General features: G+C 44.5%; 1 protein-coding gene across 2 annotated transcripts in view; it reads right to left on the bottom strand.

The window, feature by feature from the left end:
* Sufu (SUFU negative regulator of hedgehog signaling) overlaps positions 1 to 13,997 on the bottom strand; it is a 100,957-nt gene that overhangs the window by 60,189 nt on the left and 26,771 nt on the right. For both annotated transcript variants that reach the window (NM_001024899.2, NM_001439944.1), the window contains 1 exon segment: positions 5,533 to 5,669. In NM_001024899.2, coding sequence (NP_001020070.1) covers positions 5,533 to 5,669 — 137 coding nt within the window.

The following is a 13,997-nucleotide window of genomic DNA, read 5'->3' as shown; positions in this document are numbered from 1 at the left end:
GCATCTGCATTTCACTGCTGGTTTTCTACCACACAGGGCAAGACAGTGCAAGACTGTACCGGGCAAACCAGCAAGCAAGCAAGCCGCCTGCTGGTCTATATAGTCTTTCCTTCCCTCCTTCCTCCCTTTCTCTCTTTCTTTCCAATCCTTACGCCTTGAAGACCAAGTAAGATCAACTAAGAATAATGGCAGATGACTAGGAAGGAAAGAGTGCAGGCGTGACAGGGAGAGCAGTGATGAGACCACAGGCCACTCAAGGTTTCTGGAGAACTAGCTTATTTCTCCACTTGGGTGTTGCAGTTTATGAAAATGTATCTGGGCTGGAGAGATGGCTCAGCGGTTAAGAGCACGCACGGCCTGCTCTTCCAGAGGTCCTGAGTTCAATTCCCAGCAACCACATGGTGGCTCACAACCATCTGTAATGGGATCTGATGCCCTCTTCTGGTGTGTCTGAAGACAGCATGTACAGTGTACATGCATACATAAAATAAATAAAATCTAAAAAAAAAAAAAAAGAAAATTTATCTGTGTAAAACTGTCTTTTATTTGTCTGAAGTAATTTGCCTGAAGCTTACTGCCTCAGTCTACTAACCTAGGCCTAGTTCTGGAAGCTTCTAGCATCCATACAATCTAATGTAGGCCTAGAATGTTCCAGCCTCCGAGACTTACTGCTGAATAAGCTCACCCTTGTTCTTTCTGAACTCTGGCTGGCTGGCTCAACTCAGCTGTGCTGGCTCAGACTCCTGACCAAGCCAACTGATTCAAACTGGCTTCTCTCTTGGCCTCTAACTTTTTTGCTCTGCTCAGCCTCAAACTAACTCTGGTAATCTGTTCTAATCTTCTGGCTCCTTCTCATTCTCTGACTCATTCAGTCTTCATCTACATCTAGCTTGTTCTCTCTGCCATCTGTCTGTAAAGCTGCTCCTCTCTGTCTATGCTGCTCTCCACTAAGTAGTCTCCTCTTCCTCCCTCATGAGAGTTGGGCAGTTCCTATTCTGTCAAACCTTTCTCTGATTTGTTACTTCATCTGCCCCTCAAAAAGACATTACTTTTAAACATGGCACTTCCCTCTACAAACTAACTTACTTTCATTATTTGGGATTAAAGGTGTACACTAAGGGTGTGTCTGTATTTCAGTCAGAGAGATTAAAGCCGTGTGCTAAGGGCTGAGCCATACCATAACTAGAAACAGTTTTTTTCAAGTGTTCTTTTTTTTTTTAGATTTATTTATTTATTTCATGTATATGAGTACACTGTAGCTGTCTTCAGACACACCAGAAGAAGGCATCAGATCCCATTACAGATGGTTGTGAGCCACCATGTGGTTGCTGGGAATTGAACTAGGACATCTGGAAGAGCAGTCAGTGTTCTTAACTACTAAGCTATCTCTCCAGACCCCCAGTTTTTTTCCCCAGTAAATAACACAATCTTCGGGTTCACAGTGTGATCAAATATCCTGCAACATTCTATATACAGTTTATGTGCACTTTGTACACATATTTTTACGAATAAAAAGTTAAAAAGAAAAAGCTGGATATGGTAGCACACATCTGTGATTCCAGCACTTGGGGGAGGAGACAGGCAGATTTTGGGCTTGCTGGCCAGGAAGCCTCTGTAAGCCACAAGCCAACAAGAGACGCTGACACAGAAAATAAAGTGTGGGCTGTAGAAAGGCTCGGCAGTTACAAGTACTTGGCTGTTCTTACACAGGACTCAGATCTGGTTTCTAGCACCCACAGTAGCCTCACTCCAGTTCTACAAATTCTGAGGCCTTCTGGTCTTGAAGGCACACATGTGGTGCACACACATCTGCATAAAATAATGGTAAGTCTTCCAATACATAGGGCAGATAGCTCCTGGGGAACTACAGCTAAGACTGTTCTCCTACCTCAACATATATGTACAGCATACAAGTGCACCCACACAGAAGTATAACCACACAAATGTGCACCATACATAAGTGCACCCACACATATGGAGCCAAAGACACACATAAAAGTTTTAAAATATAAAAGCTGTATCTAAGAGGATTTTGGAGATTTTATAAATGCTTTTTCTTAAACCATGCTCCATTTTCCAAGAACTGCAGACTGTCGCCCTACTGAGCATTAGTGCTGCTTAACACTGAGTGAGTCATCACAGTGAGTGGCCATGTGTACAAGCAGCATTTATCCACATGGATGATTTTCCAATTTCTCGTTGTATAGCCCGTGGCATCAGGTAGACCAGATATCTGCATAGCTCCTATCAATACAACACTGGGGTAAAGTGGACTTCATTCATTACCTGGGCTCACCTGTTGCCTTCACATGAGATCTGTGATCTTGAATGGGTTAATAACCTCCAGTTGTTTTCTGTAACTCTAAGCTTGACATAACCCTGTGTTCCATTCCCAGTATGAAAAAGAAAAAAAGGACTGAGCACAGTGGCCTAGCACTCACGAAACTAAGAAGGAAGAATACTGAGTACAACATCAGCCTGGTTTACACAGAGAGATCTTGTCTGTAAGCACAAAATAAAACAAAACCAGGGTGCCTACTCTTATACAAGGCACACAAAGCACACTGACAATTCGGCCGTTATCCTCACCTCTATTTGGGCTTAGCCTAAAATCAGGGAGCACTGGCTCCTCCTTATCAGGATCCCGTGTTAAGTAACTTACTATTATTCTCTGTCAAGTTGCAAAAAAAAATTTAAAGTAGACTTGTTTAACAATTTATTTGGTCGGGTTTTTTTTTTTCTTTGTTTTATTTTAAGGCAGATTCTTACTATATAGCCCAAGCTGGCCTTCAACTCAAGAGTCTCCCAGCCTCTGTCACACTGGCTGCTCTTACAGAGGTCCTGAGTTCAATTCTCAACAACCGCATGGTGGCTCACAACCATCTTTAATGGGATCTGGTGCCCTCTTCTGGTGTGTCTGAAGATAGTATATGCATATACAGAAGGAGGAGGAGGAGGAGGAGGAAGAAGAGGAAGAGGAAGAGGAGGAGGAAGAGGAGGAAGAGGAGGAGGAGGAGGAGGACATTACCCTGTATAATCACAACACCACAGCTACACAAGGAACCTCATGGTGGTAGAATGCTAGCACCTAACATACAGTCCACAATCCATTTTTCCAGTTGTTCCACAAATATCCATCAAGGATCAAACTTTATCTGTGAACCGCCATGTTTCTGTTAATCTTCTTTTGCTTTTTTTTTTTTATTTTTAAAGATTTATTTATTTTATTTATATGAATACACTGTCATTGTCTTCAGATTAAGGTGATGTCTGCTGAGGCCTTTCTTTGTCAAAACAATCCCTGCCTCTTTCTCAAAGATGTATTTATTTTTGTTTAATGTGCATGAGTACTTTGTCTGCGTGTGTGTCTGCACACCCATATATTCTCTTAGCTCATGGAGGCTAGAAAAAGGAGTTGGCTCCCCCGGAACTTAGACTTACAGGTTGTGAGCTACCATATCTGTGCTGGGAACTGAACTTAGGCTGTCTGCAAGAACAGCCAGAGCTTTTAACCAGGAAGCCATCTCTCCAGCCTGTCTTTTCCCTTTCAATAAATAAGTAATCTGTAGAGTGAATCTTTGAGTTCTTGTCTCATAACAACTTTTTTTGTTTGAATTACCACATTATTTACTGAGGATGGAGGTGCATACCCCACATGGAGATCCGGGCAACAATGGGAAGGAGCTGCTTCTCTCCATCATCTGGTTTCCAGGAATCAGCCTCAGGCTTGGCAGGAAGCACCTTTACCCACTGAGCCATCTCACCAGCTCCCTACTACACTCTTTTTGACTGTAAGAAAATATGTTTATTTGTGTGTCCATGTGTGTGGGCACATGTGCTCTGGCATACACATGGAGGTCAGAGGACAGCTTGAAGGGGCTGGTTCTCTTCGTCCTCCATGTGCGCTTTCAGGAGGCCGGGCATAGCAGCAAGCACCTTTACCTACTGAGCTATTTCCCCAGTCCCCTAATCACCTTTTTGGTTTTGAGACAGGGTTTCCTCTATGTAGCCCTGGCTGTGCTAGAACTCTCTCTGTAGACCAGACTGGCCTTGAAGTGACAGATACTGCCTCTGTCTCCTAAGTGTTGGAATTAACACCACCACCACCACCCTTTTAACCAGTTAAAAAGGACCTGAATAGCTTGGGCTGTTCAAAAAAAAAAATCTATCTATCTATCTATCTATCTATCTATCTATCTATCTATCTATCTATCTATCTAGACTGTGTGTCAAAAGAAAAGGGAGGTAAAATAAAATAAAACTGTCACTAGTGAAATGTATTCTGTGTGTGAATGAGTATCTGCGAATAAGATCCTATTTTCCATTGATTTTCATTATAACTTCAAAATGACTTCACATTAGAAATTACTGTGATTTTATAACATCTGTTTTACATTTCCCTGATCTCTGCCTACCTGAGCAGGTACACAAGTGAATGTATTAAGTTCCTATTTCTACAAACAAGAAGTTGCTTCATCTTTAGAATCCCATTCCAATATCATATCAAAAACTACATCAAAGAAAAATCTATTTTCAAAGTTAGACCTGGTGGCACAGGCCTATAATCAGGCTAAAGAGTGAGTTCAAGGTCAGCTTGGACAACTTAATGAGACACTGCTCAAAATAAAAAATATGTCAGCTGGATATGGGTCAGTGTCAGAGTACTTGCCTTTATGTATCAGGCCCCAGGCTCAATCCCCATCAAAACTAACTCTCTCTCTCTTTCCTCTCCTTCTCTCTCTCTCTCTCTCTCTCTCTCTCTCTCTCTCTCTCTCGTCGCTGTCTCTGTCTCCCCCCGCACCCCACCTCTCACCTAGGTTTATGTATGCCCTATAATCCCAGCACTTGGAGGCTGAGAGAGGTGGATATACACAGTGACTTTCAGGCTAGCAAGGCCATTCATTATGTTAGTGAGGGAAGGAGGGGAGGGGAAGAGGGAGAGAACTCGGGCTATATATCAAATCAAAGAAACAGAATCTAGGTCATGTAAGTCCTCTCAACTCCCTCAACATTAGCACTGAGAATATTCAGGAGCTCTGAAGCCTCTGCAGGCTGGGGGGTTCTGGCCGAGTGACCTAAGAAAGTAAGATCACTCCCAGCACAAAGGCCTTACCCAAGATCCATTGCAGCAGTCCCCAGGGGGCAGTGGGAGCAAAGGACAATCTCTTGGAGGGCATTGGGATAATCTAATTCAGCTCTGATTTTAGCATCCCCTCCGCCCTGTGAGGGAAGGGTGCAAGCTCCAGTCTACTATCCTTCCAAACGGAGCCAAGGTCAGCCTGTGTACTTGAGGCCTGGAAGCAGACACAGGGACAGCCAGGCCACTGGGAACAGGGAACAGACTAGTGATGACAGACAGCAACAAAGCCTCAGGATGTCAGGACACTGACGTAATCTCGGTCTGTTAAGGTCAACATAGTTTTCCACTCACGAAAGGACTCTGTAGACATCAAAATATGCCTGCAAGTTCCCAAAGCCCACCAGGCTGGTGGCCACAGGACAGGACCAGCACCCCAACCTCTGGGCCATTACCTGACTGGAAGACATATCGGGCTAGGCCCTGCATCAGCTCTGCTGGCCATGTTGGTGGGGCAGACTCCCCAGTTTCTCTCTTCAGACGAAATGTCAATTCAAAGCCAAATCCACTTGGTCCGTCTGTTCCTGTAAACCTGAAAGGAATAAACATTTTCAGTTTAACTACCATAGGACACAGTTCTGCAAAGTCTTCGTGTGGTGTCCTCCACATGCAAATGCAAAACAAACTCAGTGGAAATCCCAGGGTGAAGAAGTCTCTCCAAAGCCTTTTACCCTCTAGTGAGCCGAGAGTGTACATGTGTGACATCAGCCCAGACAAACTCCTACACTGCTGCTCCTGAGTTACAGCTTCCAGACTGTGGTTCTATATAACAGAGGAACTACTACTGAAAATCTCCCTTATGCTCCTCGCTTATCCAAACTGTTAGTAAGCATCCACTGAATTCGCTAAAGATACACACCCTGTGATCCAACAATATGGCCGTGTGCTCTGTGAAGACACGGCCTTCTCCCATCCTACCTCTGGGGACACCGGGACTCCAGTGCACCAGGACTCCTATCTGCACTGACTGGCTTCCTGAATGAGCACTTGAGTCAGATCCGAGGCAGAATGAAAACTGAAAGGGCCCTCTTGACCCTAAGGTCAGCAAGCACCACTTTCTCTACCCCTCATGAGCACCCCTCAGTCACTGGACCCCAAAGCAGAAGAGCAACAGGATGGGAGGATTGCAGTTTCTGTGGCCACACTCCTCAGGGTGACTGTAAGCATGAGATCTGAACGCCTGCCTCTTTTGTTAGGAAGCACTCAGGAGCCCTGAGTCTCAGTGTCCCTGAAACAGATTACTGCTAAACAGGGCAGCAATGTCATCCAAGAGCAGAACGTGGTTGGTAGGATGCCATACCCATTCAGGTGAGGGAGGTGTCCAGGGAGGAGTCCCCGAAAGCTCCACAAGGCTTGTCAGGATGAGAAGGGTTAAGAACTAAAATATGTTCATCATGTAATTTTGAGTAATTATATCTTGTACAAACATGAACCACAATGATTATACACATGTAAACTCCCCAGCATACAAACACAAACTGTAAGCTAAAATGACGGCTGACACCTTCCTCCTACCTCTTGCAAGCTGAAGACACAATCACTGTTCAGCCCTAGAGCTCCTGGCAGCATCCTTCCTACGTCATCACCCCAGGGGCTGGGATGCGAGCCTGGGTAGAAGAAAACCCCCGAGCCTTAGAAACTGACATGAGCCCCAGCTTCAGCTCTGTGTGCTTAGGCAGGGACAGGGAGATCCGGCCCCCTTGAAGCACTGGGGAGAGATCACTCTGAGAAGCTGCCTTTCTGACTGAAGAGGCATCCTTAGAAATCATCCCAGTCAAAGGAAGTGTGTTGGTTCTTATTTCTCTGGTTGCCATGTGGGAAGCAGGATCTATTTAGAGTCTATAACATGTGGATTTTTGGAGACAAGGCTACAAGTTGCTTAAAGTGACACTATTTACTCTATTTCCTTGATGAATTACCACGTTGGGGTCAAGTCCACACAGAATCTGAGAAAACAGCTATGTACATTGAGGATGCCTCTCGGAGACCCCAGGTTTGGAAGAGCGTGAAAATCCAGAGTACTAAAAGGTTAACTTTACAACTCTGTAAAAAGGTTGGGGCATAGCAGTGCACAACCTTTCATCTTAGCACTGGAGAGGCAGAGAGAACTCAGTGGGCTCTAGGTTACCCAGGGTACACAACCCTGTCTCAAAAATCAACAACTAAGCAAAACTCTACACAGGCAGATGGGTCACTAGGGCAAAAGGAAGATCTCAAGCAGCCAGCAATTAGACAGCTTTGTAAAGTGCATTAGACTATTGTTCCAGGGCTTTCATCTTGGGCCAAGGAAAATACATGATTTCTAACCACAAAAGCTTGAGAAGCAGACTTAAGGAGCATATGTTATAGACTATCCATGGTGCAGAGAGAGAAGTCACTGAATCATTTGCACCCACACCACATCTCTTCCCTGAAGAGAACTACGTGCACACACATGTGTGACTGTGCATTCATGCACACACACATGTGCATACCATCTGTCTCCACATAGGGAGGTTTCTAAGCCAGCTCTGTGGTGGGCAGGCCAGCTCTTACTTGGCTGAGGAGGAACAGACCCAGCCAGATGGTCTCCACCTGCGTTTGATTACCACCCACTAGGCTGGCTGGACACAACCTCAAACTCCGAAACACAAGTCTGGAATGACCCAGCCTTAGGATAAACACATGACCTGGGCCTGTCAGATTTCTTTTTCAGAGCAGGCTGTCCAGGCAATAACAGCCAAGCAACAAGACCATTCAGTGTTTAGAGTTCTCTGCAGGGGCTTGGCTTGGTCTGGACCACTTCACACAAAGGCTTCTCTGCCAAAGTGGGTGTGTCTGATCAGAGAATGGAGTCACTCCAATGGGACAGCTGTCTCTCGTGTCTTCTAGGATGAAATATGTGAGCAGAGGCATGTTCACACTCACACTCGCACACACGTGCCCCCTCACCAACTTGCATATGCTCATGTACCCACATTTACAAAAATTAAGTTTATAAACTAAAAGAGTAATTTAATGTTAATTAATTCAAGGAAATATTTGGAGGGGTTATGTGTCAATGTTTATAAAGTCTAACGTAGTGCACCACAGTGTCTTAGGGCCCCATAGACACTCAGCAGACTCAGCCAGAGCAACCTCTAGTCCTGGATGTGGGAGTGTCCTATAGGCATAAGATTTCTTCACATGTGTGAGTGCATGTGTATAGGGATGGAAGGGACCACATGCCCTTGCACAAATGGGACTATTGAAAAGCAACCTGCAGGAGCAGTTTCTCTCCTTTCACATGGACCCAGGCCGTCAGGCTCTCAGATGGTCTCTTACCATTGAGCCTCCAACCAGTCCTATTGAAAATCCTTTTATGCCTCATTTTTATTATATCTTCTTTATGATTTATTTATTTTCAGAAACGGTGACACTAAACATCCGATATTAACATGCTATATAGGCTTGTAGCCAAAGAGTGACAGGCTATGCCATATGGCTGTGCCGTCAGGTTATACCATATAGATTTGTAAGAAGACGCCATGATGTTCATAAAACAACAGCAGGGCCCAGTGATACACTTGTTAGAATGTACCCCCATGAACCAGTGTATGAGGGTGCATGCCTCACAAGCATGTGATAAAACGCTCAACCTTACTCAAAATGAGAGGCATAGATGGGAGCAAACTCACACCTGTCCCTCCCTCAGATTAGCCGGCATTAGCAGGTAATTGCTACACTTTGTTGGTGAGGTTACAGCAAAGAGGAGTTCTCACAGGGTGAGAGCACAATTAGTACAGTTATTAAGGAGGGGCATTTAGCACCTTAACAAAGATACATACATGTTCACTACCTCCAAAAATTGTACCTTCAAACTACTACAAACTCCCTAAAAGCTCATTTATGTATCTGCAGCTATAAGAAAGAATGTAGAGGGGCTGGGGATTTAGCTCAGTGGTAGAGCGCTTACCTAGGAAGCGCAAGGCCCTGGGTTCGGTCCCCAGCTCCGAAAAAAAGAACCAAAAAAAAAAAAAAAAAAAAAAAAAAGAAGAAAGAATGTAGAAAGCAGGGACTCAGAAGTTGAAGGTCAATCTTTTTTTTTTTTTTTTTTTTTTAGATTTATTTATTTCATGTATATAAGTACACTGTCACTGTCCTCAGACACACCAGAAGAGGGCATCGGATCCCATTACAGATGGTTGTGAGCCACCATGTGGTTGCTGGGGTTTGAACTCAGGACCCTGGAAGAGCAGTCAGTGCTCTTAACCGCTGAGCCATCTCTCCAGCACTACCACCCCCCCTTTTTTAAAAAAAGATTTACTTTAATTATGGATATGTGTATGTCTGTGTGCACGAGCGCAAATGACCATGGGAAGAGAGGTGTCAGATCCCCCTTGAGACAGAGTTACAGGCAGTCATAAACCACACCAGTGTGGGTGCTTGGAACCAAACAAGAATCTGCTGGAAGAACAGCAAATACACCTAACCATGGAGCCACCCTGCGTCTTAAGAGCTGTATGCACACACACGAGTGTACAAGGAGGCGAGAGGCACTAATCTCCTGGGGCTGACACCACAGACAGCTCGCTAGGAGGTGCTCACAAAGCAGCAGACTTAAGCACGCATGGAGCCCCCATTCCCTGAAGCTGAGTCTGACCTTAGCAAGTGGGAGGCCGCCCAGGCCTCCTGAGAAACTGTCTCAAGACACAACACCACACCACCTCGCCTGCACGGTAAGCCAGCAAGACCAGCAGCACACCAACAGTCAGGACTAATTGGACCCAGTAGATGCTTAAAAACAAAAACCTTAAAGGGATGGGACAGGAAAGGGACAGGGGTGTGCTGGGGAGCCTGGGGCATGGAGGAAAGCTGAAGGTAGGTATGATCAGGAAACAGTGTTTACATGTGTGAAACTATTATTATTGTGGAATTAATAAAGTATATTTTCTTTTTTTTTTTAATTCACTTTACATCCCAATCACTGCCCCCTCCCCATCCTCTCCACACACAGTCCCTCCCTTCAGCCTCTCTCCCATCTTCCTCTGAGAGGGTGGAGCCCCTCTCTTCCACCCCTCCCACCCTGGCACATCAAGTCTCTGCATGGTTAGGTGCATCCTCTCCCACTGAAGCTAGACAAGGTAGCCCAGGTAGGGAATGTATTCCAGACAGGCAACAGCTTTAGGGACAGGACCCACATGAAGACCAAGCTGCACATCTGCTACATATGTGAGGGAGGCCTTGCTCCAGCCTGTGTGTGTTCTTTGGTTGGTGGTTCAGTCTCTGAGAACACCAAGGGTCCTTCTTTCTTTCTTTCTTTTTCTTTTCTTTCTTTCTTTTTCTTTTTTTTTCAGAGCTGGGACCGAACTCAGGGACTTAAGCGCTCTACCACTGAGCTAAATCCCTAATCCCCCTTCTTTCTTTCTTCAATAGTGGGTCTGGAGAGATGGCTCAGTTAGTTAAGAGCACAGGCTACTCTTCCAGAGGATCTGGGTTTGATTCCCAGCAACCACATGGGGATTCACAATCATCTGTAGTTTCATTTCCAGGAGATCTGTTGTCCTTTTTCCCAACCTCTGAGGGCACTAGGCACACATATGCATTCATGTAGGCAAAACAAACATTAAGAAATATCAATGATAAACAAGTCTAATTTAAAAATTAAAAATAATAGTGCTTGTGCTTTGTCCAACTAGTGAACAAAGGCATGAACAATAAGTAAAAACGTGAATCCTTTTGCAGCTCCGAACCCAGTATGAGTCTTGACACACAAGACACTCAATGTGATGATGGTATTGATAATGAGGTCAGCTCTATAAAGAGCTTATAATTTAAAAAAAAAAATCCAAACAAAACCAAACTGATGCAACATTGTTATGTGGAAAAAAGCAAACAACACTATTCATTTATGTGAAGCCACACAGGAAGGATAACCTGGAAAGAAGACGAGATGCCTACCAGGGCAGTGTGACTCAGATGGCAAGGGCTAGAGCAACAGTATTTTGTGTTGGTTGGTTTGTTTACTTTTCCTGTAGTTATAACTGCAGTCACTCTAGTATCTTCCCATAGTCAAAGCAAGCAATTAGTGACTCTCACTGTCTCAAATGAGCCCAAACCACCATGAAGACAGTCAACTAAGTAAGCTTTGGATACAATTTATTGGCCATGTATTTCCAGGGGAAAGAGAACAGAAAGCAAAGGGTAAACTCTAGGGAGCTGGTTTATTGTTACATTAGTTAGTATAGGTTAGTAATCCTCAAACTACCCAAGTGTTAATATAGTGAGGGTAATGAGAGTCAGATTCCTCTGTCAGAAAAGATAAACACTGGTAGTCAAAACCATGATTTAAAAAGCTGGACAAGTGAGCTGGAGAGATGGCTCAGTGGTTAAGAGCACTGTCTGTTCTTCCAGAGGTCTTGAGTTCAATTCCCAGCAACCACATGGTGGCTCACAACCATCTGTAATGGGATCTTCTGGTGTGTTTGAAGGCAACTACAGTGTTATATATAATAAATAAATAAATAAATCTTTCTAAAAAAAAAAGCTGGGGGGAAGGGGAAAGAAAAAGATGGGGGTTGGGGATTTAGCTCAGTGGTAGAGCGCTTGCCTAGCAAGCGCAAAGCCCTGGGTTTGGTCCCCAGCTCCGGAAAAAAGAAAAAGAAAAAGAAAAAAAAGCTAGAGAGATGGCTCAGTAGTGAAGAGTACTTCTTATTCTTTCCCAGGACACAGATTCAGTCCCCAGCAAGCACACGGTGGCTTACAACCATCTGTAACTCCAGTTCCAGTGGAACTCCTCTGACCTTTGCAGGCACCATGCATACACAAAGTACATTTACATAAATGAATGCAAAACATCCATACACATAATTTTTTTAAATATAAAAAGAAAAAGGGGTGGGCTGGTGAGATGGCCAGGCAATTAGCAACACGTGCGCGCTATACACTCACGAGGCTGTGGCTCAGAGCATCCACACAACAAGCCCTAAGGACAAACCTCTTGAGGAATAGTTTTGGAAGGGAAGCATCCTATCAAATCCATAGTATAGAGAGACTTTGTCTAGGAAAAGAAAAAAAAAAAAACTTCTAGAAAGCTACTTAATTCACGCAAAATACACAGAGCCAAATGCTTCGAACAACACCTGAACACAGCAAGGAAAGCCAAGTACTGGCTATCACTCACAGTAGCAGTACTGGCTATCATTCACAGTAGCAGTACTGGCTATCATTCACAGTAGCAGTACTGGCTATCATTCACAGTAGCAGTACTGGCGATCATTCACAGTAGCAGCACTGGCTATCACTCACAGTAGCAGCACTGGCTATCACTCACAGTAGCAGTGACTAGTTCTGGGAACTCACCATAAGGGAACTATCTTAGAAAAAAGCCTTTGGCATAAACATATTCAGCAGTATTTATAAAACAAAACAAAAAATTAGAAAAACTCCCGCTGTTCTATAAGTAGGGGCTTATATAAGGTCTGGTGCTTCATTAGGACACCGCCATGACTAAAGGCCAGAGACAGCAGGAAGCTGACTGCTGTGAGCACTGAGAAGCAAAGGGCTCTCTGTGCCTCCACCAGAGGAGGAGGAGCCAGGCCCCACAGTAGAACCTCTACTGTTAACATCAGGTGAAATGTAAATGGTGCCTCATCAAGTCAAATGGTCATGAAGTTGGGACTTTCATGGATGGCTGGTGGCAATGCAGCTGCTATAGAAAACATGATGGTTGTTTTCAAAAAATGAGAGAGAATTACTGCAATGAGCCAGGAATCCTATCTCTCGGTAGCTACACAAAAGCCTGAAAATAGGTCTTGAAGAGCCTTGTTGACAGCAGCATCCCTCACCACAGTGCTGAAGGGGTCACAAACAGCACAGGAACCTGAGAGCCTACTGCCAGGTGAGGAGGTAGGAAGGGCAGACAGGAAACAGTCGACTGGTATCTGTCCTTCGAAAAGGAAAAGCAGGCACGGTGCACATCCTTAAATTCCCAGCCCTTGGGAGGTGGAAGCGGGAGTCAGACGACCCTGGGCCACACTGTCATCTTTGTGGCCAGCCTGTGTTGTATGAAACTCTGTCTCAAACACAAGCACGCACACACACACAGATCCTCACCCACATGACATGGATGAATCTTGAAGACATCACACTAAGTGAAATACACCTGACACTGGGAGCAACCACCTGCATCGACTTAGGCAGCTGCAGTCAGAGTCACACAGAAAGTAGAACCCGGCTTTCTAGGTGTTTGGAGACATGAAGAATGGGAAACTATCATTTTGAAAGGGTCTAGTTTCAACTGGGAAAATTAAAAAGTTCCAGAAACTGAAAGTAGTAATGGCCGTACACTAATGTAAAACTTAATTTCACTAAACTATACCTAAACATGCTGGCAATGGTGATTTTCATATCATGAATATTTTACCATAAATGAATGGGCATTAAAAACAACCATGAAGCAAGGCAAGCATACACACCTTTAATCCCAGCACTTGGGGGGTGGGGGAAACAGCACAAAGACAGGCAGATTCCTGGATTTCAGACCAGGCTGGTCTGCAAAGGGAGTTCCAGGACAGACTGGACTACACAGAACAAAACCTTGTCTCAGAAAACAAAACAAAATAAAACAACAACAAAAACCATGATGCAAAAACCAACAAATTTATCAAAAATGCCTGTAGCTGGCTGTAATGTGTCACCTCATTGTTAGCTACTAAGAAGCTGATGCAGGAAGACACCTCTCAAAGAGATGGACTCACTCGCACTAAATAGATAAATACAGAAATGTAATATCAAATTAAACAGCTCAACAGCTGCTGGACATGATGGTGTAAACCTTTAATCCCAGCACGGCAGAGGCAGAGGCAGAGGCAGAGGCAGAGGCAGAGGCAGAGGCAGAGGC

Source organism: Rattus norvegicus, chromosome 1 (assembly GCF_021556685.1).
Source record: "Rattus norvegicus strain SHRSP/BbbUtx chromosome 1, alternate assembly SHRSP_T2T, whole genome shotgun sequence".
Classification (NCBI taxonomy): Eukaryota; Metazoa; Chordata; class Mammalia; order Rodentia; family Muridae; genus Rattus; species Rattus norvegicus.
Note: the sequence above shows the minus strand (reverse complement) of the source record. Positions and strands in the feature narration are given on the sequence as shown.